Raw genomic sequence first — 26,581 nt, forward strand, 5'->3', positions numbered from 1 at the left:
CTACTTCTTCCCCAACTGTCCGCAGTGCACGGCTATCCCCACAATCTTCTTACCCCGGATCCGGCTCTACAGAACCCACAATGGCTCTTAGCTTCAGAACAGCTCGCCCCGCCACCAAGCTCGCCCAGGTAGGTTGAAAGATAGCCGTTTTAGCTTCGGCATTGATCAAGGTTGCAGGGGCGTGAATACTAACCCATTTATCACAGGCTTCTCGACCGCTAGTCAGCAGCCGACGCTATGCGACCGCCGAGCCCGACCTGAAGACCGTCCTGAAGGAGGTCATCCCCGCTAAGCGGGAGCTGTTTAAGCAGGTCAAGGCTCAGGGCGAGGAGAAGATCGGCGATGTGCAGATTGGCAACACCATTGGTGGCATGCGCGGCCTCAAGGCCCTCCTCTGGGAAGGCTCAGTGCTCGACCCCAACGAGGGCATCCGTTTCCACGGCAAGACCATCAAGGACTGCCAGAAGGAGCTCCCCAAGGGTACCTCGGGCACCGAAATGCTTCCCGAGGCCATGTTCTGGCTGCTTTTGACTGGCCAGGTCCCTTCCACTGCGCAGGTCCGGGCCTTCTCCCGGGAGCTCGCTGAAAAGTCGCACCTCCCCACCCACATCTTGGACCTGATCAAGTCTTTCCCCAAGCACATGCACCCTATGACCCAGCTTTCGATTGCTGTGGCTGCCCTGAATACCGAGTCCAAGTTCGCTCAGGCTTATGAAAAGGGCCTGAACAAGGCTGAGTACTGGGAGCCCACCTTTGACGACAGCATCTCGCTTCTGGCCAAGATTCCGCGCGTGGCCGCCCTGGTCTTCCGACCCAACGAGATCGATACCGTTGGCACCCAGAAGCTAGATGCTGCGCAGGACTGGTCGTACAACTTTGCTGAGCTGCTGGGCAAGGGCGGCAAGGAGAACCAGGACTTCCACGACCTTCTTCGTCTGTACCTCGCTCTTCACGGCGACCACGAAGGTGGCAACGTCTCTGCGCATGCTACCCACTTGGTTGGCAGTGCCCTGAGTGACCCCTTCCTCAGCTACAGCGCTGGTCTTCCGGGCTTGGCCGGCCCATTGCACGGCCTTGCGGCCCAGGAAGTCTTGCGTTGGATCCTGGCCATGCAGGAGGAGATTGGCACCAAGTTCACCGACGAGGATGTCCGATCCTACCTCTGGAGCACTCTTAAGTCAGGCCGTGTGGTGCCCGGCTACGGACACGGCGTTCTTCGCAAGCCCGACCCCCGCTTCGAGGCTCTGATGGACTTCGCTGACTCCCGCCCTGACGTCCTCGCCAACCCTGTGTTCCAGCTCGTGAAGAAGAACTCGGAAATTGCCCCTGGTGTCCTTACCGAGCACGGAAAGGTATGTCATTCAATGGACTGGTACTCGGGTAAATGAGACTATAGCTAATTGATGTTGCAGACCAAGAACCCTCACCCCAACGTGGACGCTGCCTCCGGTGTTTTGTTCTACCACTACGGCTTCCAGCAGCCTCTTTACTACACCGTTACATTCGGTGTCAGCCGTGCATTGGGTCCTCTGGCCCAGCTTGTCTGGGACCGTGCTCTGGGCCTGCCTATCGAGCGCCCCAAGAGTATCAACCTCCTCGGTCTGCTCAAGAAATAAACTCTTCACTGTAGAGAGAAATCGGTATATGTTTGTAGGCGTATTTGCACAAATTGTTGATACTTATGGAAAGCGAGTTCAAATGGAATCCCAGGTCTTTTAAGGAAAAGCGCGATACTCTTGGTTGAATAGAGATAGAAGGGCAATTCTAGAAAGACATATCTTCACCTGAAATCATTGTTTCTTGTACCAACAGAACTCGAACCCGAACTCGGAGCACAACCACACAAGCGGCAAATGAGTTATGGCTACTTTCAAGATCCCTCAAGTAAGATAAGGTACACTATCCAAGAGTGACACTATATTCTGGAATGTCTGATCGCTCTATGGTGCAATGAGAGACAGACAGGCCCCTCCAATGCAAAAATGTAGGTAACAAGCTAGCACAAGAAAGAAGGGGTATAGAGCAATGGAACTAAACAGTAACGCAACGCTGAAAAGAAATAACGACAAAATTCATCTCATAAGTGCACAGTGGCAAGGTAACTTGGCACTGGCAAGCCATCGATTTCAAAAGCTTCCCGCATCAATCTTGCTCGGGTTTGCAAATCATTCAAGGTGCGATGCGGGAGAAGGTCGCCCATAAATCTTCTGATCATGTGAAAGCGATTGTCATCTGCAGGCAGGATTAGTACAATCTCACATAGATAATAGCGGAGAGCACTGACTCCGATAAGCCTTCAATCCATCAACGAGGGCTTTGTCTTCCGACGGACTCCAGGCAGCATATGCATAGACGACGTTATGCTGGTTGGCAGCTTGTCGTCCTCCATCATGCTCCAGCTCGCCATTATCCAGGGCCCTCTTCAGACGCGTTAAAGGAACATGCAGGTGCCAAGTACGAGGTGGCCTCCTGCCTGCGAAATAGTCTCCGTTCCTGAGAGCTTTCAATCGCTCCAGGCAATGAGAGACTAATTCCAAAATGTAGTCGAATTGGTGATAAGCTGCCGCGCCAAAGGAACGATAGACGCGGAAACTTATGACCACGAGGACGCTCAAGCGTGGGACAAAATAGCGCTGGAAGTTGTCGGCGATGAGGGTCGCCTTTAAGATGTTCTCATCTTGCCACGCGTTGAAGTTCAAGATCTCTTTGATTTCGTCAAATGCCTCGGTCTTGAGCTTCAAGATATGGGTCTGGATGTTGGTTGACAGAGTGGCTGAAGATTCTATGTCTTGGTAGCATTCTTCAAGCTCGTCGATGCTTCCAATGGCATTAAAAAACATCCGGGGCAACCGTGGCGGTGGGTTGTGTTTCAAGGTAAGGATGTTGGAGCATAGCTTTTCCCAGTCATTTTTCAATGGGGTTTCTGCAGTGGCTTTGTAGAGCCATTCCTTCAAGGCAGAAGACAAGCCCCCAAAAGCCGGCGTATCAAACTCATTCTTTTGCACCTCGATAAGCTCAGTATTTGGGGGTTTGGGGTCGGCAACGTATCTCTTGAGAATGAGTGCCTTCCTTGGTCCCGCAAATCCGTGTCTTCTGCTTCCTCGAGGTCTCCATCTTGAGGGTCGCTAGCGGGTATATATTCTTCGATGTCTGACGAAGCTTCTCTGACGAATAATGATGATTCATCCGCCGAGTCGTCTTCAGATGCAGGTTCCGGCTCTGCGCTTGGTTCCTGGTCCACAGGCTCAACAGAACCAGAGAAGAGCTCGACAGCCATCCCTTCAAAGGGCTCGACCTCGCCCCCTGAGACTCCCCCTGAGGTTTCTATTTTCTTCCTCACTAGCGCTCCCGCTTTCGTTGGCCTCGGCTTCCTCATCGTCATCGGATATACCTTCGCTTTGGATCTCTCTGGGAGATTCCGCTGGCGTGGTGGTTGTGATCGGTTCGACATTCGGTTCTGAGGTCTCTTCTAAAGGCGTCTCGTAGGAATCTTCCACCTCACCGTCCGGCTCCTCGACAACGCCGGGTTCTTCGTGATCTGGCGAGTCGACAATGCCTGGACCCTCTTCATTGCTCACTGCCTCATTGTCTGTGTCTACTTGGTTGTTTGATCCATCGTTATATGTCTCTGTCCCATTGCCCAGTTCCCCGGCGATGTCCGAACCCGCGTCATCGTTTGAAATTTTCTCATTGCCTGCTGACTCCTCCTCGTCGGCGGATTCGTCGCGATACGTGGGTCGTCGCTCGCTCAGTTGATGTCTCGCTGCGGTTCGAGCACTTCGGCGCGGTGTATCGGGAGGGATGTCGTAGATGTCTGTATGGGTCTTGCGTCTTCCGGCCCTGGTCTCATCCCTGGTTTTCGGTTTCCTAGGGCTAAATGTAATGGCTTTATCAAGAGCGAGCTTCCTGTGAGGAAAATTGTTCACATTATTGAGCCAGTCGACCGTGTCGTCGTCGTTGATCGTAAAGAGTTGTTTCCCCTGCCCAATTTCCTCCGCTTGAGTCGGGTCGGTCCTTTGGGTTTGGCTTCTTTGCGCGACGGGCCCTCTTCAGTTTGGCTGGCTGGTTCTTCTCGCTTCGCTTGTTTGGACACCATTTTTGTTCGTGGTTACGCGTGGAGACGCGATGCAAGGGATCGGGAGGTTGAACTGAATCTTGGCGGAAGGCAGATTCCCACCGATCTGGCCCGTGTCGGCCCCTTCTACTTGGACGGTTTTAAAATTGTCTTTCTCGGAAGAATACTGTATCAGGTACTCTGTGAGGAGGAATCAGAGAGAATACTTGATCTGCTTCTTTGCTTCCTGGAGAGGACGAAAAGTGAACTTGTGGCAGGTGCCCTTCGAGCATATTCATGGTCCTCTTTATTAAGATCATAACCTTTTCCCGCTCACCTTAGCATTTCTAACTTCAAGCAAAGCTGTATCTACTAGTAGCACTCATACTAGTAGGCAAATTTTAACATGAAACTGGCCAAGGCATGAACGTAAAATTCAACTTGAAATGATGGCAAAGGGTGCTTACGCCACCGGGGCTTCGACACAAGCTAGAGGCATCTAAAACGCGGTGGTCCTCATCCTGCATTGGTGTCATGGCCTAGAACTCATCTTAGACTGATAAGAGCATCATCAAAGAGGAGATAGTAATTGTGTGCAATTGGATTCTGTATACTATTCTTCGCTAGGAGTATGTGTGCCTCAGAGACCTTAGATCCATTTCTATTCGACTGGGTATGGGTAAAGACATTACCAGACGACTCGCTTGAACCCAGTCATGTGCATAAAAGATGATGTCTACATGGGCGTCGGTATTATGTACAGCTATGATGCACTTAATGGGCTTTTAAGGAAAACGGATGATAGAAGTCTTCGGTGAATTAACTATGTTACATGCTGATACAGTGAGGTTCATATGCAAAGTATTGTACATTAGCGCTGGAGAAAAAAAAGACATGATTGACATGCCGGGGTGGTCGTGCTAACTACCACATCTTGCCCTTGCTCCTTGGCGCCGGTTTTGACATTGCGAGCGGAGTTCGCATGAACATGTCCATTAGAAGAGCAGCAGCCACGCTGACATTCAGGCTGTCGATTCGAGCTGGATCGCTCTGCACTCCCATGTCGAGGCCGTGCCGGGCACCTGGAATGCTGATAAATGCATCCGCATGGGACTTGATATGTCCACTTAACCCAGATGCCTCACTCCCCATCATGATGACGCTAGGGGCTTGTGCGGTAGGGGAAGTGCTCATGGTATCTTTACCATCAGCTAAAGCACGATCAACATAAGTCGCACCAGGGCCCGGAGCATCAGCAGCGTAGAATTTCCAACCATTCTCCTGGGATTTCTGAATGAATTCAACTTCATTCCTCACTTGGAGAAGAGCCATGTTCTCGGCTGCGCCGGCAGATGCTTTGATTGTCACAGGCGAGAGGGGCGCAGAGTTGCGGCCTGCGAAAATGATTGCGTCGATTCCAAGGAAGTAGGCAGATCGGATGATTGCGCCCAGATTTCCCGTATCGACAACACCGTCAATAAGTAGGGCAACGGGATACCTACGGGTCTGAGAGCCAGGGCGCATATCAGGTGGGTAAATGATGGAGAGTTGGTCGTTGGTACCGTTCACCAAGGCTTCTTCGCGAGTCTGCGGAGCCAGCTCCACACGGAAACTATCCTCGGTGACGGCTGGGACTTCCAAAAGGCTACGCACTGGAAGTTTTGGAAGAGGCGAAGCCTCGATGACACATCCATTGTGTGGTCGGCCGGCGCTCATTTTGTCTAGAAGCCGATCCCACTCTGCAAAGGCTATTTTGGTAGGGATGCCCTTCGACAGTGCCAGCTTGCGAAGAGTTACCTTTGCAGCGCCTAGCTCTTCATTGGCGCCCTGGTAAAGATATAGTTTGTAGAGTTGTCGTCGGCTACAGCGAAGGGCTGCTTCTACTGCATTGGTGCCGTATATGAATTCAGATGCCGGAGTAGTGTAGGGAACCGAGTCGGGGATCTTGGTGTGTTCCCTGATTCGCTCTGGCATCGTGTGCGTGACCTTGTGCGCCCGAGGCCCCTTGTGGGGAGTTTTACTTTTGTTCAAGGGAGCTGGGATCTGCTTGTCGGATTGCTGGCTCCATCGTGGCGCGTGGGACGACTGGTGTTCACTCGGTAGCGCACGGAAATTGCCGGTCCGAATGAACTCCTCCTCGTTGAAAGGGGCCCCGATAGAAGCTGTATCATCTCGCCGGCTTCGATCGCGCGGAGTGAATCGGTTCGCGGGGGTTATTCGTCTCTCAAAGGCTCTGGGTCTGTTGCTTCGGTCTGGTGCATCGGAAGTCCACGAAGAGTCGCGGCCGGCTGATCTGCGAATGCCTCGACCGATGGCAGAGTTGAGAGATGCGTATCGTGAGGGCGTCCATGAAGGTGAAGCCAGCCGACCGAGTCTGCTCACAGCATTGAGACTGAGCCTTGATACGCCCCAATCCATTGTGTCGGGAAAACCGTACAATTTGCCTTCAGCTGTCCGCGATTTTTTGATGATTTCTTGTTATCGATAAGCCCGGAGGATAGTTAGCCCGATCTGTCCTAAGCACGCTCTTTTCTCCACTACAAGCAACGAGTCTAACGAGATTCTTCGGGAAAATGGAACGAAAGACGACGTTTTAAGGGAGGACTTCATCACGCTACACATTTCCTTTGAGAAAAATGGGTTGAGGGTGAAAGTTATCTTCAGGAGGGTTCATGCTCACCGACCGATAATTGGAACGAACAAGGGATGCTGTTTCGGCGTCTGAGAGAGGCTATTCGAGCCACCCCAACTATACTGAGTTAAACTATACTAAGCTCCTCCATTTGGCCATGCCGATCATGATCAATAGGCCCAAGGGGCAGATCTTCCATAAAGTGCTCGCTCCAGATTAGCCTCAATCTCCTTTTCGCTCAGCGAATTTCGGCCATCATGGTCATCGTGATGATCCGATCTGCGAAGCCCTTGAGCCGATTCCAGCGCACAGTTCAGATCATACGCCTCTGTGAAAAAGACTAAGTAGCAACGCTATTCCCGAAATGACACAGTTCACCGCCCAAACGGTGCGTAGGCTGTCTGTATAAGCAGTTTTCAGGTCAGACTTCTCCCCACTGTCCGTCATAGTTTGGATAACCTGGACAAGACCGGCTGCATCTTGACTATACTCGCTCGCCCTGGCGGCAAGTGAAGAATATTTCAGCAGATTAGCACGCATTCGGTTTTGGAAAATCACTCCGCCGATAGCAACCCCAATTGCTTGTCCCAGAGCGCGGAAGAAGCTGAACATCGCCACGGCGATGGGCACGTTTTTCGGTACCGCAGCGGCTTGCACGGCATATCCGAGAGAAGGGAATAATATGCCAAGCCCAAGCCCCGGAACAATGTTCAGCAGAATCCACCCATGGATGCTCGTGTTCACTTTGATGAGGCATACCAGTCCGAGTCCGATGGTAGAAACCACCCATCCAGACCAGATTGCCCATCTATAGCGCCCGGTTCGGCTGATTGCTGCGCCCACGATCATCGCACTGGGTGCCACGGTGAAAGTGGCAGGAAAGAGGGCCACTCCTGTGATGACTGGGTTATATTCCTTCACGGCTTCGAAATAAAGCGGCATATAATACAGCGAACACCACAAGATAAAGCCTTGGAGAGCACTTCCGATGAAGGACACTGTTGCCGTGCGATTGTTGAATATCATGGGAGGGACGATAGGGTCTCTTGCAAATCTATATTCATAGAAGCCGAATAATACCAGCCCGGCGGCCCCAACAACCAACGGGACAATTGTATGCCATGAGTTCCAAGGATAAGAAATTCCACCCCATGTCAGAGGGATCAGAAGTGATGCCATACTTGAGATAAACAGAAACGTGCCGATGTAATCGATTCGACGAAGTTTTTCAACGAGCGAACCTGGCATCCGCCGAAGGTTCAGAAAGAAGAAGACGAATATAACCCCAATGCCAATGAACGGAAAATTGATATAAAATATCCAGCGCTGTTATAAAATTCGTTAGATATTCCTTCCCTTCTCAAATCTCAGAGCCAACCCTCGCGACTTACCCAGGAGACCTTCTCGGCAAACCCACCACCCAAAATGGGTCCTGATACAGACCCCAGGCTCCACATCGCGCTCAATATCCCAAAGTATTTCCCTCGAAGGCGTAGCGGCACAAGGTCTGTGACAATTACCTCACTTAACGCTATAATGCCACCTCCGCCGCTGCCCTGCAATGATCTACCGACGAGCATGAAGGTGAAGCTTTTGGCAATTGCACAGAAGACGGTACCGATGAAGAACATGAGAAGCGAGACAAGAACCATGGGGCGGCGACCGAAGATGCATGAAAGAGAGGCAAAGCTTGGTTGGAATACTATGTAATGACGTTAGGGGATAGAACTTGGAAGTGGAAATTCGACTATTACCTGTCGAGCATAGTAAGAATGAAGTCCCACTCCAGAAGGCTTCAATAGCTGTCCCTTTCAAAGCCTTTGCTATGGCCTAGCCTTTTGTTAGCTATGCGAAGTTCGAGAATCGTGCTTTTTTCAGGTACTCACCGGAAGCGCCACGGAAAGCGAGGTTCCGTCAAGAGCAGCCATCAGTGCTAGGACAGCTAATGTGAAGAATGCAAGGACGCCACGCCATCCCAGCTCAAACTTCTCTCCCTGGTCATTGTCATTTTTCTTCCTTGAGAGTTTCGTTGAAGAGCGTGTGGTGGTGGTCAAAGACGAATGATGTGCAGACTCGGATTTATAGGATGAACGAGTCGAAGGCATACTATACTGTGTCATCGATCAGTTAAGAAACAGGGGAGCGGATGGATGAGAGACTCAAAACAACTCGCTCGAGTTAAAGGCTACTCAGAAAAAAGACCAGACGTTCAGACCACTATCTGCAATCGAATGTCAGCAATCACTTCATGCCAGATAGGGTAGCTGGCCCCAAAATCATGGGGATTTTCGTGATAAAGAGGAATTCAGGGGTGTGGTAAACTAAGAGCCAGGGGCCTGTAAGTGCGATGTTCCACAGAAGACGGATAGGAGCATCCTGCAGGATAATTATGAATTTGCCTTATCTTAGGTCTGACTGGTGCGTCAGAGACGGGCTATTGGCTCGCCTGTTCATCAGCGTAGAAGTCAAAGCACAAGCTTACGATTTACTGAAGGAAAATACATGGCATGAAATTATATGCCGAAAGATGGTTTTGGAGTCGTTGTAGCTTGAGAATTCGAAGCTTAAGATTCTGATACCCAAAGATATTGACGAAGGGTTCATTGCCGAGCCGCGATGTCATATTTCTCATTTGAACACGATGAGGTTGTGTCTTCGTCAATAACAAGCCATTTTGTGACTCAATATGCAATACTAGACCCTCGGGATCGGTCCTAGAGAGTACTAAAAGCTTTAAAACAGGCCTATGATGACCTGGTAAATTTAGTCGCTGCCCAGTTGGAGAAAGGAAAAACTAGCGGTCAGCTCTTCAACGCTGCAGAGAAAGTCCGTTTAGCCAACCTCCAAGAGGATCATATTCACGTACTGCAAGGATTCCGGGGGGCAATCCTGTAGATCACTTAGTGCCACGGACTAGACTTGTTAACAATGTGACTGTCAGTACATGGCGCCGCCGCCGACCAGCAAATCTACCGACTATGAAACGTGGCGTATAAGGACAGGGGATTCTCTAATGAAATTCCATCACTCCTGCAGCGTGTGAAGAATAATATAAGCAAGGGGTTTCTTAGTAGTACTACATAGCCATTTGACTGCATTCGCTCAGCCCTAACTATTTGTCGTCTGGGTTTAGTGAGTCCGGATAAATATAAGTCAGTGGTCAAATTGAGTCTCACTGATCAATGAGTTTTATTGGTTCACTGTTATCAGATCATAGATAGGACGTAGAATAGGACAATCAATGCGAATTATGATTGAGTGGTCTGTTGATCGACTTGTATAGCTCGGCTGCAAACACACCAAACATGCTTTGTCTTTTATCTGCAATTTTTCGGGGATCGCGTCCTCCACCACGATCACTTCCATGTCCCTCTACTTTGACGCAGTGACCGTCTTGACGGCCCCGTCGTCAGGCGGGTCCTTCAAATCTCGCATCTACAGCGCCAAGAACCTCCGCGCCACGCCCTCCCAGATCTACGCCCTAGTTGTTGAAGCTGCGAAATGGGACCGAGTCCTAGCGGAGGTGATTGAGCGGGCCGGTCTTCTCAATTTAGAGCGCAAGGTGAGTTGAGCAGAGCAATTCACACGAAAAATAACTGCTGACTGACAAGATTTGGACTGGCGGTATAGTTGACCCCTCTTCTTGCGCTCCTCCTCGTACATGACCACCTTATTTCGAAAAATGGCATTGCGGCGCCTGCGGCACACCCACTTCGCCAGGCTGTGGAGCGGCATAAGGTCCGCTTAAAGGCTGAGCTTGCAAAAGCTCGTGTTCGACGGGGCTGTGCATCATTGGCAGACCTAAAAGCTACCCTGTTGCGAGAGAAAAGAGAAGCCAATGGCATTAGTGGCTTTGTCTATCCGCGCTGGGTGCGGATCAATAATATCCGGTCGAGCTTCGAGGAGCAAATGCAGACGACATTCTCCGCATACAAGACGGTGGACTCTCTGGCAGGCTTAGCAGTGGATAGTGATGATCGGGCCGCTCAGCGGCTACTATTTGTCGACCCCAATATTCCTGATCTGATAGCGATTCCATACGGCGCAGATATCACATCCACCCCCGCTTACAAAAAGGGAGAAATCATCCTGCAGGACAAGGCCTCTTGTTTCCCTGCATATCTCCTCCTGGGCAATGTGAGCCCTCAAAACCCATGGCAGGGCGACCTTGTGGACGGGTGTGCTGCACCCGGCAACAAAACCACCCATATGGCATCGATTCTGGCGAAACAGAAGGAAACGAAGCCCCGCAACCAAATATTCTCAATGGATGCCTCCAAGCCACGTTCAAAGATTTTGCAGAAGATGGTCTCTCTAGCAAGCTCGGATTCCACCGTCACTATCCTGCCAGGCCAGGACTTCCTAGCTCTTGACCCCACAGAAGAACGATTTGCGAATGTTACTGGCCTTTTACTTGATCCAAGTTGCTCGGGCAGCGGGATCGTCGGCCGCGACGATATCCCTCAGCTCACATTACCGAAAGCCCCCGAGACCCAAGGAAAATCGTCGCAAGGTAAGAAGCGCAAACGCCAGGGTGATAGCCATGATGACCCTAGGAACCAGCAAGTTCCCGCAGCTAGCAATACTAGCAGTGCGCCGACGGATGAGAATGATATCCCAAGTGGCATCGTTGACAGTGACCGGTTGACTAAATTGTCGAACCTGCAAGCTCGGATCGTGGAACACGCTTTGAGCTTTCCAAGTGCGACGCACGTCACTTATAGTACTTGTTCTATTCATTTGATCGAGAATGAGGCTGTGGTAGAACGGCTTCTAGCATCGGATGTAGCTCGAGAACGCGGCTGGCGCCTCTTGCGACGGGATGAGCAGCCGGATGGACTTCGCAAGTGGAAACACCGCGGGGTTTCAGAAGATAGGACAAGTACGGCCATTTCAAAGACCGATACCCCGATGTCAGTCAATCTCTCTCAGGATGATCTGGAAGCTTGTCTGCGCTGTTGGTCGGGAGATGCAGAAGGACTTGGTGGATTCTTCGTGGCCGGCTTCGTTCGCGATCAAAGTCTTGCAGGGCGACTAAAGAGAAGCGGTCAGACAACGGGTCTCTCGAAGACGATGAAGAATGGGGCGGGTTCTCAGATTAGAAGAAAATGTACCATGCTCACTACTTGTAGGGAATTTTATATACATTTGCATCTGAACGCGTCTCCACCAATCATGATTCCAGTTCGTAGAAGGCATGTACTTCGTGAAACTCGAGTTCCTTCTTCGCAAGCGAACTTTGGACGCATTTAGAGAAAGTTTCGTTCGCGATTGCGGTGCCGCTGGCTGGTGTATGCATCGACCTTCACAGCCAATAAGACCAGGCTGTATTTTCCATTTTCGCCCTGTTGCAAAATCGGCCGCCATTGTCCTGTCTTAATCATGACCAGACCGTCGTCCGCTTCGCCGGTTCGTTGGCGCTTCTGATGCGGTTCATCACTATCTGATTCCACTGTCCCGAAAACTCTTGCTAGCCGCCAGGGATCTGAATCACCGTCAACGGTAAGATCAGTCTCGCGCCCCCCAGCTTACCTTGAGAGGAAGAGACTCAAGTTGCGATTCTGAGAGGTTGAACTTTTTGCCCACGACCTGGACCAGACTTTCCATACGGGTCTTCGTTTGACCAAAGAAATTCACCCGCTGCATCTGCCGATTGAACACCGTCCTGTCTTCCCCGATTTCCAAGATCAAATCGGATGCTGTCTCGTCTACGAAGGGTCGCGCATATTTCAACAAAGCTCCAGTTGCTTTTTCTGAAGAGCCGTTCGCAAACTGCAGGCCTGAAGGTCTGACATCTTCTATCCCCACGATTATCTCCAACCGTTGGGTGAAGGGATTCAGGCTGATGTGATGGCGAATAAGCCGCTGCTCCAGCCCTCGGAGATGGAAGTATCGGCAGTCACGCAAAAGCGCTGCTCGATGGTCATCATCCCGAATATGTAGAGTGTATCCTCGCAGTAGATGAATTATCTCCGCAAATATCTCGGCGGACCTATTTGGCACGCTCGGTGCAACAATCGATGGCGGCCGGAGGAGGCCGACGCGGTCGAGGCCAGGGAAGACGGACGACGGAGAGGCGAAGAAGGCGCCGAATCCGAGGGTAAAGAAGTTCGGGGAGTCTCCGGGACTTGAGAAGATGTCGCGGGGTATCTGAAAGTGACGGTCGCCAATCTGCATAAATATCCTCCTCGAACAATTGGCTGATCAATTTCGGCACTTGGTCTGGGTTAGCGCGCCCCCTTCCCGCAGGATACATCAGGCAAATCTCACATGAGTAGAACTGCGCGTCTGCGAAAAGTTTGACAAATTGCGCTCCGTTTTGAGGCCGAATATGATACCCTGCCCTTGGTTAATCCACGGAACAGAGGCTGCGCGGGTATCGGCCGTACCTTGGAGGTGTCTGGCGATCTCTCGGAATGTAGCAGGGTCGCGATCAATGTACAGAGTACGGACGTTCGAGGGATCGGTCAATCGCATCTGCTCTTCAAAAAAGCGCGAGAAGTAGGAAGGCGCTTGACAAAATCGGTCAGCACGCGCAATGCGCCCTGGGGTGAATACCTCGTACCATCTGACGCGAGTGAAGCGCCCGAGAGGCGAAACAGTTCCGACCCTATCTGGATGGAGAAAACCTTCTCTGTCGGCAGGCTGCAGGCTGAGGCATCCTGCTGGCTGCTCATGGCTGTGGCTTGGATAAGAAGAGATGAGGTGGGGAGAGCAGGCTATAGCGAGGTGACAAAAGCGACGCTAATCCCACCGAGCAATTGAGTTCACGGCTGGCCAAATCGATTCATTCTCATCAATTCGTGCGCAAGCATTCCTTGGAGAGTATGTTGGATCTTGCGATGAGGTCCCCGATGGCAGCTCGAGCTGTCAGCCAAGGCGGTGGGTACGTTAGCCCCAGCAGAAAATGCAATTTCTCGATCACCGCCATCATGGTTTTTCCGAGTCTATGGCCTCGTGAACACTTACTCCACACCTTGGACGGTCTTGCAATTTGTTGACATGATTTGCGACCAAGGTCAGGTGAATCCTGCGATCCATGCCGGGAATTTTTCGCTAGGAGGTCATTGGATCCCATCCTGTCAGGCAATTCAAGCCCGGACCCGATCTTCAGGGTCTCACGGCCGAAATTCTCTCTACGCCGGAGATCCACTGGGCAAAGCCCGAGTTTCAGTGTCAAAATATTCCGAGGGTATTTTGTTCGTAATGTCGAGATGTGATTGCCCACATCGATGGCAATGGTCCCACTAATGACAGGTCCGCGGAAATGCCTGCGCCTTTCGGCGTCTCCTAGGGCCGTTCTGCCGTTCTAGCCGCAACTTCCATGGGCACTTTTCGAAGACATTTCGAGATGCTCGAACAGAAATCATATGAGCCGTGAGAATGTGGCTGCACGGGAGAGTCCGAGGCAATGGTTTGACTTGTATCGCATCTCCGCGGGGTTGCTAGTCCCAGCAGGCACCACAATGAGAGTGGGGACAAAACCCCATAGTATATAAAGCATTTACGTACTACGCAAATTTGTTGTCAATTTGGGAGAACCAATTCGAATTTCACTTCGACTTGCCTCAACGCTGCTCGCTGTGCTCCATTATGCCGCTCAATGATCTCCAAATTCAACTTATCAAGGCCACCGTCCCCGTGCTGGTGGATCATGGTCAAACTATCACTACAACCTTCTACAAGAACATGCTAGCAGCTCACCCCGAGCTCAATAACGTATTCAACATTCCCAATCAGCAGAATGGCCACCAGCCTCGGGCTCTAGCTGGTGCATTATTTGCTTACGCCTCAAATATCGATAACCTTGGGGCGCTGAGCCCAGCGGTGGAGTTGATTTGCCACAAGCATGCGTCGCTGTACATCCAGCCCGAGCAGTACAAAATTGTCGGCAAATATCTGCTTGAAGCTATGGGAGAAGTTCTGGGGGATGCCCTCACTCCTGAAATCAAAGACGCTTGGGGGGCGGCGTACTGGCAGCTGGCAGACATCATGATTGGCCGCGAAAGCCAAATTTATCAACAGAGTGAAGGTTGGACGGATTGGCGAGACTTTAAGATTGCAGACAAAGTCAAGGAGTCTGACGAAATTACCTCGTTCTATCTTTCCCCTACTGACGGGAAGCCACTACCAACTTTCAATCCTGGCCAGTATATTTCGGTCCTGGTGAACGTCCCAGAGCTAAAATACCTGCAACCTCGTCAGTATTCGCTCAGCGACAAGCCATCCCCTGAATACTACCGTATCAGCGTGAAGAGGGAGAAGGGCTTGAGTAGCTTCCAACCTGATGCTGCCTCTCATCCTGGCTATGTATCTAACATTCTCCACGATACATTCAACAAGGGTGACACCATCAAGGTGTCGCACCCGGGTGGTGACTTCTTCCTTTCGACAGCAGAGGATGTTACTTTCCCAATAGTCTTAATATCTGCTGGTGTTGGTCTAACGCCATTGACTTCCATGTTGAACGCCCTCACCTCGAAGTCGAGTGCGGGCCGAAAACTGCATTTTATTCACGGTGCCCGCACCTCGGGGGTTCGAGCCTTCAAGGAACGTATCTCAACCCTCACGACCGTATATCCTGACCTCCAATCTACCTTTTTCACTAGCCAGCCGTCACCGGAGGAGAAACAGGGAATCGACTATAGCTACATTGGCCATGTCGATCTTAGCAAATTGGACCCGACAAAAGACCTTTTCCTCGACAACTCCCGTACCGAGTACTATGTCTGCGGGCCCGAGACCTTCATGACAGATATCGAGAGAAGCCTGCGGGCTTTGGGTGTTGGTGAGGATCGCACTAAAATGGAGCTTTTTGGAACAGGCGGTGTGCCTTCTTTGTAATTTTCGATGTTTTACTATGACGAATCTCCACACTTGCACTTATATAATTCACACTACTTGAAAGCTATGCTATGACCAGACAAACTCCGAAACACCTAGCGATTTTGGCGTATCGCAATTATGGAACAATGTAACTGTTACCAGATCAATACAGTTAAATGAGAACGATACCAAGAATGGCTATGACAAAGATACTGAGACGAAGATGATTGAATTCGTAGGCCACGATATCGTTCGTGATAATCCCCTCCTAGTGGGACCAAGCAGTATCAGATGCTGGAAAGGGTTAGCCGGCGGTCGGGTCTCTGTACGCGCAAAATGGAATCGACGCTTGAGCGCATGCATTCCCGGACCCCCGCAGAACCTCGGCTCGGCTGCGGAGAACATGAACACAGATCGACATTCAATGCTTCGACATGCCTTGGAGCCGCTGACTTTTGCTGTTAATCAAGATGTCTCTTCCTCTCCAAGGCATTCGAGTGCTTGAGCTAGCAGGCTTAGCCCCAGGTAGTAACGTCCGTCTCAAGTCGAAACCAAGCAGATCAACTAACACCTTATCGCAGGCCCCTTCGCAGGCCTCCTGCTGGCCGATTACGGGGCTTCTGTTCTCCGCATCGATCGCCCCAAAGCCGGGGTTGCCGTGAGCGCCGACCACTTAGCACGCCACAAGTCTTCAATTACGCTGGATCTACGCGATGCAAGGTCTAAAGAAATCCTTCTTCGCCTCCTGGTGGCAGCCGACGTGCTGATCGACCCTTTCCGCCCAGGCGTGCTCGAGCGTCTCGGCCTTTCGCCAACAGAGGTGCTCCTAAAGCGTAACCCACGGCTGATTGTCGCGCGCATGACCGGCTTCAGACGAGATGGCAAGTATAGGGACATGGCTGGCCATGATATCAACTACATTGCTGTCTCAGGCGTGCTGTCCATGCTCGGCCGCGCAGGGACAAGCCCTTTGCGCCAGCGAATATCCTTGGCGACTTCGGTGGCGGTGGAGCAATGTGCTTCCTTGGAATCCTGCTGGCATTGATATCGCGCTCACACACCGGTCGCGGCCAGATCGTGGAGGCGAACATGGTGGATGGTTCCGCGTACCTGGCTACCATGCCGCGACTCGCCAGGCAAACTCCGATGTGGGATAAGCCGCGGGGGACGAATTTGTTGGATGGGGGCTGTCCGTATTACGATACTTATGAAACGAAAGATGCCGGGAAATATTTTGCTGTCGGGGCCTTAGAACCGCAGTTCTACGCCGCATTGATGAAGGGGTTGGAGCTTGATCCGAAGACGACGCCCAAGCGAGAGGATCGAGCGAATTGGCCTGCTCTACGCGAACTATTCACACGGCGTTTTAAGGAAAAGACTCGGGCGGAATGGGAAGCGATCTTTGATGGGACCGATGCGTGTGCGACTCCTGTACTAGAGCAGGGCGAGTTGCAGGCTGCCGGACATGAGCAGCGCCCCGCAGTTCATCTTTCCAAAACTCCTGCTTTGCCTATCAAGTCTGATGAGGGCGGATGGACCGGTGGTGGCCTCGCGCCAAATGAGGGTGGTGAAGAGACGCTCCGAGCGTGGGTGGGATGGGAACCTAGCAAGAATTACCATCTCCGAGAGGACGGCGCATTTGTCACTGCAGATGATAAGGCGAAACTGTGATCTTTGAATATAAGATTCCAGGGGTCCAATTGTACATAGCTCATGTCAAACCAACGGAATCAAGCAATAAACAAGAAACGAATACAAAGCTCGTCGCCTCAGGCATATATTTTCCGCCTTATAATTCAGGCCTGCGGTCCTCCCGCTTTCCCCTCATTATCGAGGCTCTGCTCCGCCCTTGAATACACGGACCTCGCAATACCGCAGCCACTGCATTGCTAAAGTTCCTGCTCTCGGATCCCGCCCGATTACTATCGCTTGTCCTAGATCGCGCGATGGGTACTGGGCTCCAGTACAGGAGCCGACCAAATGGATAACCAACCCGACCCCCGCACGCAACATTTCCCGTCCCACAGCGAGCCGCGGGTATGGTTAATCACTGCTGGAGATTCGCCAATTGGCATCTCAGTTGCTCGGCAGGTGCTGGCGCACGGTGACTATGCTCTGCTCGGGCTCGCCTATTCGGTTTTGGAGCGTGATCAGCGCCGGAGAGATGGATTCGAAAGCTTCATGGCCGAAGTCCAGGCGCGTGGTGACGAAGGATGGGAGAAGCGGATGAAGGCCATTCCGCTGGATATCAGGTATGTCTCATACAAAAGTGGTGCGAAGATTACTGTCCTAATGTGGGAACTTTGTTAGAATGATGGGTGAATGTCAAGCCGTTGTTGCCGAAGCCGTACATGTATTCGGTCGAGTCGATATCCTTCTTTGCTGCACGAGTCAAAGTACGAAATACCCCTTCGATAGTGGAAATCATAATAAAATTTATCAAGACAGCTTTGGTCGGAACTGTCGAGGAGCTTTCGGCTTCTCAGCAAACCCTGAACCTCGTCCGCGATCAGTTCGAAACGAATTACTTTGGCCCACTCAATATAATCAAGGCCGTGCTGCCACATATGCGGAAAGAGAGTTGCGGCCATATCATGATAGTATCGGGGATCAGTAAGTTGCCGGTTCTTGGGTCTAATATTGCGGTTCTAATGATGCATAGCGGCGCATATTGGAACTCCTGGTCTTGGAATGTATTGCGCATCCGGGTGGGCCCTGGAAGGATTCTGTGATGTAAGGGTTGATCAGTATCTTGGCGACATTTCGCGCGTTGCTCAACTGACTTCTTTTCAGAGTCTGGCATTCGAGGTCGCGCCTTTCGACATCAAGGTCACAATCTTTCAATGCAGCATCGAAATCGGTATCCTGACAAACCTCGTCACAAGTGTACCACCAATGGTCCCTGCATACTCTCCTGCGTATAACCATGCCCCTCTATTCCGGGGGATACTCAATCATCTTGTTCCCCAGTTACCAGATGCAAAATTAGAAGGCCTCTCCGAGCCCAACCATCAGCCAAGCGAACCGCAAAATAGCAACCGCGTCAGCTCGGTCGAAAGTGGTCCATTTTCTTCCCCGGAAGTTGTCTCTGTTCATCCGCCGTTAAGCTCGGCTCATCTCGAAGTGCTGGTATCTGAGACAGTTTACGCCATCACGTCGATCGGGGGCCATGAAAACCCACCTTCTCGGCATATAGTAGGCCAAGAGGGCGTCGCGAGCGTAAAGGAGAAGCTCAAGACTGTCAGCGAAGAGCTGGAGGACTTCATTTCCGCTAGTTTTGCAGTGGACGTGGCAGCCGACTCAGAGCCTGTTCCGCCCCCTGGGACACTTGGCTAATCTGCTAACATCTTTCCGAAGTCTTCGGTATCACAATAGTATGAACGAGATGTTCATTTGAACCTGGTACTTGTCCGCTGAGTTGGAGGCTGATGGATGACTTGCATACACAAGAACAGCCACCCGGTGGACAACTGGTTTTACCCGACAGGAACCATGGTTGACGAGAGATCTACCCGAGAAATGGCACCTAGAATCTATACTCGTTCCAAGATGTCAATCTAATCATGATTTGCAACATCTAACTCTGTATCTGAAAATAGATACGCTATCCCGATCGGTACTAGTTGCGGCGCGTAGCAAGTCCGGGGCAGTGCAAGTAGTTACAAGCCCACCATCTGTGTGAGACGTAATATTATCAGGGCACGTGGATTTCAGAGCATCCTCGCCCAAGCTTTTCTGATCTTCTTGGCTGTGCTTGTTTTTTGCAGCTGAACAGGGTGAATACGCATCGCGTCGATCAGGGATGGATTGAGATGCTGCGGGGCTGCAGCTGACTGCGGCGCTTAAGCGTGACTGCGGTAGGAGGTCACTCGCCCCCTGTACTGATGCCTAGGGACGCGCTCTTATTTATAGCGGAATGCTGCGCCCCTTCTTCTCAAACCTGGGCGGCGTTACAACGAACTTGCACAGCGTCGCATATCTAAAGACGGTCCAGTCGTGTTCTTGCTGAGCTGTCTGCGTAAACACCGATCGGCACATGCACGCCAGCGCCTGACATGGCAGATTTGGCAGATTCGTGGGACGCTTTCAACCCACAGGAATACTATGCGGGCTTGAAAACAACTAGTGGCGATTTTAAGGACAAGTTCCAAGATATTGATGACCCCATTCAATTTGTCCGGTACATGAAGCGGCTCGGGGAACCAGATACGCGCAATTTCGTTCTGGATTTCGGCAATGAAGATGCCTTCTGTGCCACAAATTTAACGACGAATGATTTTCAATCTCTGTTGAGCAAACGAGTACGCTATTATCTAGGCCTCCGCACGAATTTCGAGAATGTTGAGAGCTAATGCGTGGTAGCGAGCGAGATGTTTCGGGACAAGGTGGATGTAAGTCAAACCGAGGAAGAGAGATTACATGCTACGAGATAAAGCTAATGCTGATCGCAGCAATATATGGTCACCCGAAGAGCAAAAAGACACAATCAAAGTATGGATCAATCACGCCTCCGTACTTGCATCAGCTAACGTTTCTGTGCCTAGTTGATCACATCTCGCTATGGAGTATCAGAACGCCTCCAGGGTCTAATGTGCACAGAACCTGTGACGCGAAAGCCCCAAAAGGCCCCGGAGGCCAAGAAGAGGCACTCACAGTCAAGTCAGATAAACCCGGTTTTACGGGACGAGCTTGAGGATCTCGAGAATGCAACTGCCCTGAAGGATCTTTCTGAGAAGACTGCTTCTACGCACGATACTTCATCTTCCAAACGCCTTACGTTCTCACAAGTGATAGATCAGATCTGGCATTTCTCCTCTGTGGACTACGGCCCCCGGTGTAAGCATTGGCATCATTTTCCCGCTTCGCACACCATAATCTAAGCTCAGCCAATGATAGATACATGCCTCGGCTACAATACCTTATTCGTTGCGGAGGGCGTCAGCCCGGGAATGAACGAGAACGGCAGGGACTTGCCAGAGGGAACTCGGATATGGACCTGGTTAATTCTTTGCGATGACGGAACAGTCATTTCTATGCAAGAAAACCCATTTCCGAGACAGCACGAGTTACAATCCGACCAGAAGAAGGTTGTCGATGTGGTCCGCCGAAACATACGTTTTATCGTCTCCGGGGTATCAAAACAGCATGCGAACACATCGGAAAGCGAGTCTTTGGTTACTGTCCGAGTCCGACATTTCAATGATGACCCAGACCAAGCGAGCATTCAGCCGGAAGATGGGCCCAGCTTGATCTTTTATTATATTTTTGATGATTGGGTGTCGAGCTATGGGTTGATCGCAAAGCGACAGCATCAATATGGCGTTTCTCTTGAAAGACTGGTATGGCTCTCCCCCGAAGCTTCGCATGAGCAAAATAATTAACACTGATTTTGATCTTCACAGCGAAGCAATATGCTTCACCGTCCGGACGTAGACCTCGTGGGTGAACTACACTCGCTTGGCCGACGATTGGCTGTTCTCAAGCGTGTGTACCAGAGCTATGAGTTGATCATGCGTCGAGTCCTGCAGCGGCAGCGAGGGCTCCGTGACGAGGCCCGCACAAACCCCAAGCCGCTGCTGTCTCATATGGGCACACTTAGTGAAACGGACTTTGATCTGCGACAGGGGTCGCTGAGCAATGGTCAATTTGGCACTTCCGATAAGACTGTGGGGGTGCTGCTGAGCTCGGCGGCAGTAGCGCGATTTGAAAGATTAGTGGATCGGATCAACTTATACTGCCTGAGCGAGATTGAAACCTGTCTTTCAGAGAAGGACTCTTTAACATTCCTGGTACGTACTCTTTCGAGCTTTTTAGGTGCTGCATTGCTAATCAGCCCCGCAGAACTTCAACTTGATTGCATTGAAGGACTCGCAGGCCGTCGAGAAGTTAACAAGAATCACTATTTTGCTAGCAAAAGCAACCATGCTATTTCTGCCAGTCAGCTTGATGACAGCCTACTTCTCGACAGAGCTTGTTGGGGTGAAAGGCGGATATACGAAGGCTGACTACTGGGTTTCCTTCGCAGTGATCTTTGTCTTGACCATCCTGCTTTTGATTATCTTTGGTTTTGCTAGCGATACCGTGGAGGGTAAGACGATCTATCGCTCTTTGGCGAAGACGTTCTTGCAAAATTCCCGCAAGAAGATCACGGGTAAGTCGAGTTCGACACCGCATACGCATGATTTGTGAAATAGCGTGCTTGTAAATTATGGACGGATTTCCTGGGTTGCTGATACGACATGTCTTTTTTCGTACTGGTGTATGTTATGATCCACGATGATAGAATGTACTGGGTATTGAGACGGATCATGTGACTTGTTATATGTGATTGGCCATGCAGTGGAAGCGGGTCCAAGCGCGCGTTCGAAGAGCTTCGTCTCGGGGAGATCCGCGTCTTCCTCTGAGGCTTTCCTCCGCTAGACTCGACGCACCTACATACAACGCCTTATATCTTGAACATACTGTATGTGTAATCTCAGCCCTTTCAATCGATGCGCCAAATCAGACCTGAAACAACCCAGGCCTTGGCGCACGTATCAAGCTTCCATGTCTAAAGTTCAAGATTAACACGTTAACATCCTTGATAGATCCCAAAGATGTTCGCCCGTGTTGCCTCACGAAGCACTCACGGGATTCGCGCTTTCTCCTCGGCTCGTGTCGCTCAAGCAGAGCTTTCTTACCAAGTCTTTGGGCCCGAGAGTGGCGACGCAGTTCGTGATCCAATCGTATTCTTGCATGGACTCTTTGGATCCAAGCAGAACAACCGGAGTATCAGCAAGTATGTTTGCGTCGTTTTTCAGTTCGATTGCCCGGCCAGCGGTCTAACGGTCATCCTTGCGAAGAGCTTTAGCTCGCGATCTTAAATGTCGCGCATTCACTCTGGTATGTATACCATCCTGGCATATTGCAATTGATAGGCGTGCCATGCGAATCATGAAGCAATTAGAGCGAAGGAAGCAGTCCATTCTGATGCTCGTTTTAGGACTTGCGCAACCATGGCCACTCTTTCCATGCGCCGGAACACAACTATGATGTCATGGCCGAAGATGTCCAAGAATTCTTGGAGCAGCAGAAACTCGATAAATGCGTGCTGATTGGTCACTCCATGTATGTCTGAAAGATGTAATGTAATAGTCGCTTAAAACACACCATGGCTAATGCTTCACAGGGGTGCCAAGGCTGCAATGACCGTCGCCCTTCGTTCGCCGGAGCGCGTCTCAGCTCTAATTCCAGTCGATAACGCGCCCGTCAACGCGAGCTTGAAGAGCGATTTCCCGAGATATGTGCGGGGCATGCAAGAGATCGAAAAGGCTAAGGTCACAAAGCAGTCTGATGCGGATAAGATTCTCCAGGAATTTGAAGAGGTGTGTCTTGCTTACTCCATTATCTTTTTATTTTTGGAAGCCACCAGTGCTAATCCCGTGTTATCAAGTCGCTTGGAATCCGCCAATTCCTCCTTACCAATCTGATTCGCTCAGAGGAAGATAAAAAAACCATGAAATTCCGAGTGCCCCTCTCGGTCCTCGGCGATTCGCTTGACAAGATGGGTGACTTCCCGTTCGGCGAGTCTGATGCTGTCAAATATGATGGCCCCACGCTTTTTGTGCGAGGAACCAAATCGAGATCGTGTCGGACGACACTGTTCCCGCTATCAAGCGTTTCTTTCCGAACGCGCAGATCGCTGATATTGAGGCGGGCCACTGGGTCATTTCTGAGAATCCGGAGGCGTTCCGACAAGGTAAGCATGCGATCTCCCTACAATCTGAGACCGACTCGGTGCTGACTTCTGATAGCCGTTATCAAGTTTTTGGAATCATCGTAGACCCGGGGATATTGAAGAAATTAGAATATAGTATATCCTAGATTCATAGACTAATAGAGTTCTTTTGGTTTTAAGTTCTTGCCCCGGGTCTATTCTACACGATGCAACCATGAAGCAACGCAGCTTAGAGGTAGTCGTTATGTAAGTGAGAACTTTGGATGGGAATTTTCGTTTCAAGTTTGCCATTATTGTCATTTATCCATATCAGCGTCCCGGGCACTGAACTCTTTAAATTTGCTTCACCACTCGCTGGAACCGCGGTGGATGGCGGCTGAACTTTTCAGGGGCATCCCGAGCGCCCTCTTTCCAGTAGTCGAACTCCATCCAAGCATTCTCGGGCATCTGAGCCTCGGTAGCCTCTAAGAACTCACCCAGCTGAGGGCAAAGAGGGATCACACCAGTCTCAAGCACATACTGGTCCCACAGCTTCAGAAGCTGATTCAACCTCTCAGGTTCTTTATCTGCCAGATCGTGGATTTCACCAGGATCCTGAATAAGGTTATACAACTGCCATTTTTCGGGACCCTTGGGTTTGGGCAGGAAGACAATCTTCCAGTCGCCATAGCGCAGGGCAGCTCGGCCACAGGTCTCCCATCCCTGGATGAAATCCTTGGGGTGAATGCGGTCGCTCTGGCCAGTGATATACGGATACCAGCTCTTACCACGCATCTCAACGATCTCACGACCCTGGTACGTCGGGGCAGGATGTTTGATGCCGGCCATGTCAAGGATAGAAGGGGCCAAATCCATGACCGTAGCAAACTGATCCGAGATACCTCCTTGACCCGCGATCGAATCCCCGGGTGTCACATTGATATGCTTTGGGAAGCGGCATGTGAATGGGACTCGAACACCACCTTCGGTAGTGTACGCCTTGTATAGGCGCGAAGGGGCAGTAGCGGCTTGAGCCCAGCGCGGGCCGTACCAGATGAAAGAGTTCCCAGCACCCAAATTCTCGATCCTGTTATCGTAGTACTTGGTCAAGTGGGGCATGACGCCGTTTTGAACCATAGGGTAGGCTTCGTAGGCAGCCCCTTCGGCACCGTTGTCGGACATGAAGCACACGAAGGTGTTGTCGAGTTCGTCGATGGAGCGCAGGTATTCGACTACTTTGCCCACATTGGCGTCAATGCACTCTACCATTCCGGCAAAAACTTCCATTGCAACACAGGACTTTTTCTTCTCCTCGTCCGTGTATTCATCCCACTCCTTAACCTCGTCTGCGACCACGGGGTGCGGCTCAACATCCTCGCGCACCATGCCTAGCTCCTTGAGCCGTTGGAGACGCTTCAGCCGAAGAGCGTCGGGACCCTCGTCATACACACCACGGTAGTGATCAATATATTCACGAGGAGCCTGAAGCGGCCAATGGGGTGCAGTAAAGGGCAGATAACCAAAGAAGGGCCGGTCACCTTTCCCATCAGGGCCCTCACTGCCTCCAGATTCCTTCCATTCACGGAGATAGTCTACCATCTTGTCACCGTAGCCGTCAGATGAATACCATCCTTCCGGGAGATGGCGCACATACTCGCCATCTTCACTGTGCAAAGCAATGTAGCTCGCTTCGATAAAAGTGGGGATGTCGTCCTGGTCCCGCAGCTGCGGCTCATAAGCATAGTGGTTCGAGCAAGCAGGCAGATGGGCAAAGGAGCGGACGAAACCGCGCTTGTGAGGAGAACGCTCTGGCGTCAACCCTAAATGCCACTTTCCAGACATCACAGTGTGGTAGCCCGCATCACGCAGGACTTCGGGCAATGCCACTACCCTCTCGTTCAAGTAGCCCTCATAGCCAGGCATACCGCGCTGCGGCGCAGTGCTCATAGCCGAGCCCTTAGGGCCGTTCTGGCCAGAGATGTTTGTCCACTCGATCAGATTGCCCAACCCGGCGATGTGGTGGTCGGTGCCGGTCATGATCATGGCTCGTGTGGGGCTGGACGGAGGTACCTGGATTAGCCATGTCCCTCCCGGTAATCATCTCAAGCTGGCGATACGTACGAGCATGCTGCGGCAGCATGAAAATCGGTGAAACGCAGTCCCTCCTTTGCGATCTGGTCAATGTGCGGGGTGCGAATCTCGCCGCCGAAGCAGCCCACGTCGGAGAAACCGAGGTCGTCAGCGACAATGACGAGGAAATTGGGACGTTTGGGCATTTTGATCGTTAAATAGAAAATAACCTCCTTCTGGGAATAAGAAGAAAAGTTGACGAGATGAGGGGTAGCATAGCGTGTTTATAAGTGATCTGCAGCCCCTCAATTGCCCTCCTCTAATTTCATGATCTCTTTGGCTGGTTGGAGACTCCAAAATGTCGTGCTCGGCTGGTATCAATCGCCAATCGGCTGTCGGCTGCACGGCTGATGTGCAGCTGCCGCCTTCTCCACGCGGCTTGCTTCCCCCTCTGTCGTTTTTGAGATATTATATCTTCTCTTATCTCTGATTTATCTCTCGTTTCACCCTCTCTTATCTCTTCAGATTTTACTTCAACCTTTACTTCAAATTTTAATTCATCTCTGTTAGCCGGCGCTCGTCACGTAGGCCTTACCTTCTTAGGGAGCCTCTAGAACAGTATCAATGTACCATCATTACATCTCCCCGCTTCGGCTCCAGAGTGCGACGAGTATGAGGAACAGCTCGTTGAAACCTGGGGTGCGTGCCTGGATAGTGAGAAAGCTCAGATGCAGATCCGGGTCATCAAAAGTTATCAAGGGCACTAGAAGACACGTCTGACCCTGATCGATGCAATTGGGACAGAGTGGCGTTGAAAGTGAAATCGTCCGAACCAGAGCATACGCCCAGCGGAAGCAATGACGAACCTAGCCCACGAATTGCAGAAGACGATCAAGTTCAAAATGAGTTGCTCTGCAGAACGGAATAATAAAACAACATATCTGCCACCTTGGCAAATATCTACCCTTTTCCTTTTTGTCCCTCCCCTCCTCTTCTCCCCTTCCTCCTTGACCCCCTCTCAGGAAGTAAGGACCCTCAAATCCTCAAGCTGATCTACACCGTGTCTACTTTGAGCCAGAAGCTGACATGGACGCCAATGAAACTATCATATCATTCAGCATATCTTGTCAACTCCCCATAAAGGCCATTGGGCCAGCGAGAGCAGACAAGCAACCTAAAGTGGACCTTTTATTAGGTCTGAAGATCCCTCTTTTCGCTACGTCGCTCAGGCTATAAATAGACGCAAAAGTACAGAACAAAGCGGAAGTAGGAGAGTTGATCTGTGCGAATGCTCGACTAAGAA

At 51.1% G+C, this 26,581-nt stretch overlaps 12 protein-coding genes across 12 annotated transcripts; 7 read left to right on the plus strand and 5 right to left on the minus strand.

Annotated features, from left to right (window-relative positions):
• Positions 1-80: 80 nt before the first annotated feature.
• mcsA (putative citrate synthase Cit1) lies at positions 81-1,616 on the plus strand (the record flags this gene model as incomplete). The annotated part of the gene is made up of 3 exons (XM_058472256.1): positions 81-128; positions 207-1,352; positions 1,413-1,616. 3 exons carry the CDS (start codon positions 81-83, stop codon positions 1,614-1,616), a joined length of 1,398 nt encoding a protein of 465 aa, XP_058331259.1.
• Positions 1,617-2,077: 461 nt separating this feature from the next.
• On the minus strand, positions 2,078-4,096 carry N7468_002960 (uncharacterized protein; the record flags this gene model as incomplete). Its single annotated transcript, XM_058472257.1, has 5 exons — positions 2,078-2,232; positions 2,285-3,069; positions 3,156-3,303; positions 3,341-3,906; positions 3,945-4,096. 5 exons carry the CDS (start codon positions 4,094-4,096, stop codon positions 2,078-2,080), a joined length of 1,806 nt encoding a protein of 601 aa, XP_058331260.1.
• Positions 4,097-4,978: 882 nt separating this feature from the next.
• N7468_002961 (RNA methyltransferase, TrmH family) lies at positions 4,979-6,472 on the minus strand (the record flags this gene model as incomplete). The annotated part of the gene is made up of 1 exon (XM_058472258.1): positions 4,979-6,472. The coding sequence occupies one exon, from the start codon at positions 6,470-6,472 to the stop codon at positions 4,979-4,981; it is 1,494 nt and encodes a 497-aa protein (XP_058331261.1).
• Positions 6,473-7,004: 532 nt separating this feature from the next.
• On the minus strand, positions 7,005-8,806 carry N7468_002962 (uncharacterized protein; the record flags this gene model as incomplete). The annotated part of the gene is made up of 4 exons (XM_058472259.1): positions 7,005-8,012; positions 8,078-8,388; positions 8,441-8,516; positions 8,573-8,806. 4 exons carry the CDS (start codon positions 8,804-8,806, stop codon positions 7,005-7,007), a joined length of 1,629 nt encoding a protein of 542 aa, XP_058331262.1.
• A 1,244-nt stretch (positions 8,807-10,050) lies between these two features.
• N7468_002963 (rRNA (cytosine-C5-)-methyltransferase RCM1) lies at positions 10,051-11,939 on the plus strand (the record flags this gene model as incomplete). The annotated part of the gene is made up of 2 exons (XM_058472260.1): positions 10,051-10,248; positions 10,317-11,939. 2 exons carry the CDS (start codon positions 10,051-10,053, stop codon positions 11,937-11,939), a joined length of 1,821 nt encoding a protein of 606 aa, XP_058331263.1.
• On the minus strand, positions 11,936-13,405 carry N7468_002964 (uncharacterized protein; the record flags this gene model as incomplete). The annotated part of the gene is made up of 4 exons (XM_058472261.1): positions 11,936-12,109; positions 12,219-12,836; positions 12,957-13,198; positions 13,252-13,405. Coding segments are annotated over 4 exons (1,188 nt in total), but the record flags the coding sequence as incomplete, so codon positions are not given.
• Positions 13,406-14,279: 874 nt separating this feature from the next.
• fhpA (flavohemoprotein) lies at positions 14,280-15,530 on the plus strand (the record flags this gene model as incomplete). Its single annotated transcript, XM_058472262.1, has 1 exon — positions 14,280-15,530. One exon carries the CDS (start codon positions 14,280-14,282, stop codon positions 15,528-15,530), a length of 1,251 nt encoding a protein of 416 aa, XP_058331265.1.
• Positions 15,531-15,982: 452 nt separating this feature from the next.
• Positions 15,983-17,183, plus strand: N7468_002966 (CaiB/BaiF CoA transferase family protein; the record flags this gene model as incomplete). Its single annotated transcript, XM_058472263.1, has 3 exons — positions 15,983-16,037; positions 16,094-16,446; positions 16,479-17,183. 3 exons carry the CDS (start codon positions 15,983-15,985, stop codon positions 17,181-17,183), a joined length of 1,113 nt encoding a protein of 370 aa, XP_058331266.1.
• A 309-nt stretch (positions 17,184-17,492) lies between these two features.
• Positions 17,493-18,848, plus strand: N7468_002967 (short chain dehydrogenase/reductase family protein; the record flags this gene model as incomplete). The annotated part of the gene is made up of 5 exons (XM_058472264.1): positions 17,493-17,764; positions 17,823-17,908; positions 17,961-18,125; positions 18,175-18,245; positions 18,306-18,848. 5 exons carry the CDS (start codon positions 17,493-17,495, stop codon positions 18,846-18,848), a joined length of 1,137 nt encoding a protein of 378 aa, XP_058331267.1.
• Positions 18,849-19,567: 719 nt separating this feature from the next.
• On the plus strand, positions 19,568-21,932 carry N7468_002968 (uncharacterized protein; the record flags this gene model as incomplete). Its single annotated transcript, XM_058472265.1, has 8 exons — positions 19,568-19,813; positions 19,875-19,903; positions 19,964-20,003; positions 20,057-20,348; positions 20,409-20,851; positions 20,915-21,301; positions 21,354-21,663; positions 21,853-21,932. The coding sequence occupies 8 exons, from the start codon at positions 19,568-19,570 to the stop codon at positions 21,930-21,932; spliced, it is 1,827 nt and encodes a 608-aa protein (XP_058331268.1).
• A 176-nt stretch (positions 21,933-22,108) lies between these two features.
• Positions 22,109-23,375, plus strand: N7468_002969 (Alpha/beta hydrolase fold-1; the record flags this gene model as incomplete). Its single annotated transcript, XM_058472266.1, has 6 exons — positions 22,109-22,290; positions 22,355-22,394; positions 22,495-22,599; positions 22,691-22,876; positions 22,945-23,115; positions 23,136-23,375. The coding sequence occupies 6 exons, from the start codon at positions 22,109-22,111 to the stop codon at positions 23,373-23,375; spliced, it is 924 nt and encodes a 307-aa protein (XP_058331269.1).
• A 187-nt stretch (positions 23,376-23,562) lies between these two features.
• Positions 23,563-25,484, minus strand: N7468_002970 (arylsulfatase; the record flags this gene model as incomplete). The annotated part of the gene is made up of 2 exons (XM_058472267.1): positions 23,563-25,264; positions 25,330-25,484. 2 exons carry the CDS (start codon positions 25,482-25,484, stop codon positions 23,563-23,565), a joined length of 1,857 nt encoding a protein of 618 aa, XP_058331270.1.
• Between the last annotated feature and the right edge of the window lie 1,097 nt (positions 25,485-26,581).

Source organism: Penicillium chermesinum, assembly GCF_028974085.1.
Source record: "Penicillium chermesinum strain IBT 19713 chromosome Unknown utg000003l:1.0-5111272.0:1.0-5115320.0, whole genome shotgun sequence".
Taxonomy (NCBI): domain Eukaryota; kingdom Fungi; phylum Ascomycota; class Eurotiomycetes; order Eurotiales; family Aspergillaceae; genus Penicillium; species Penicillium chermesinum.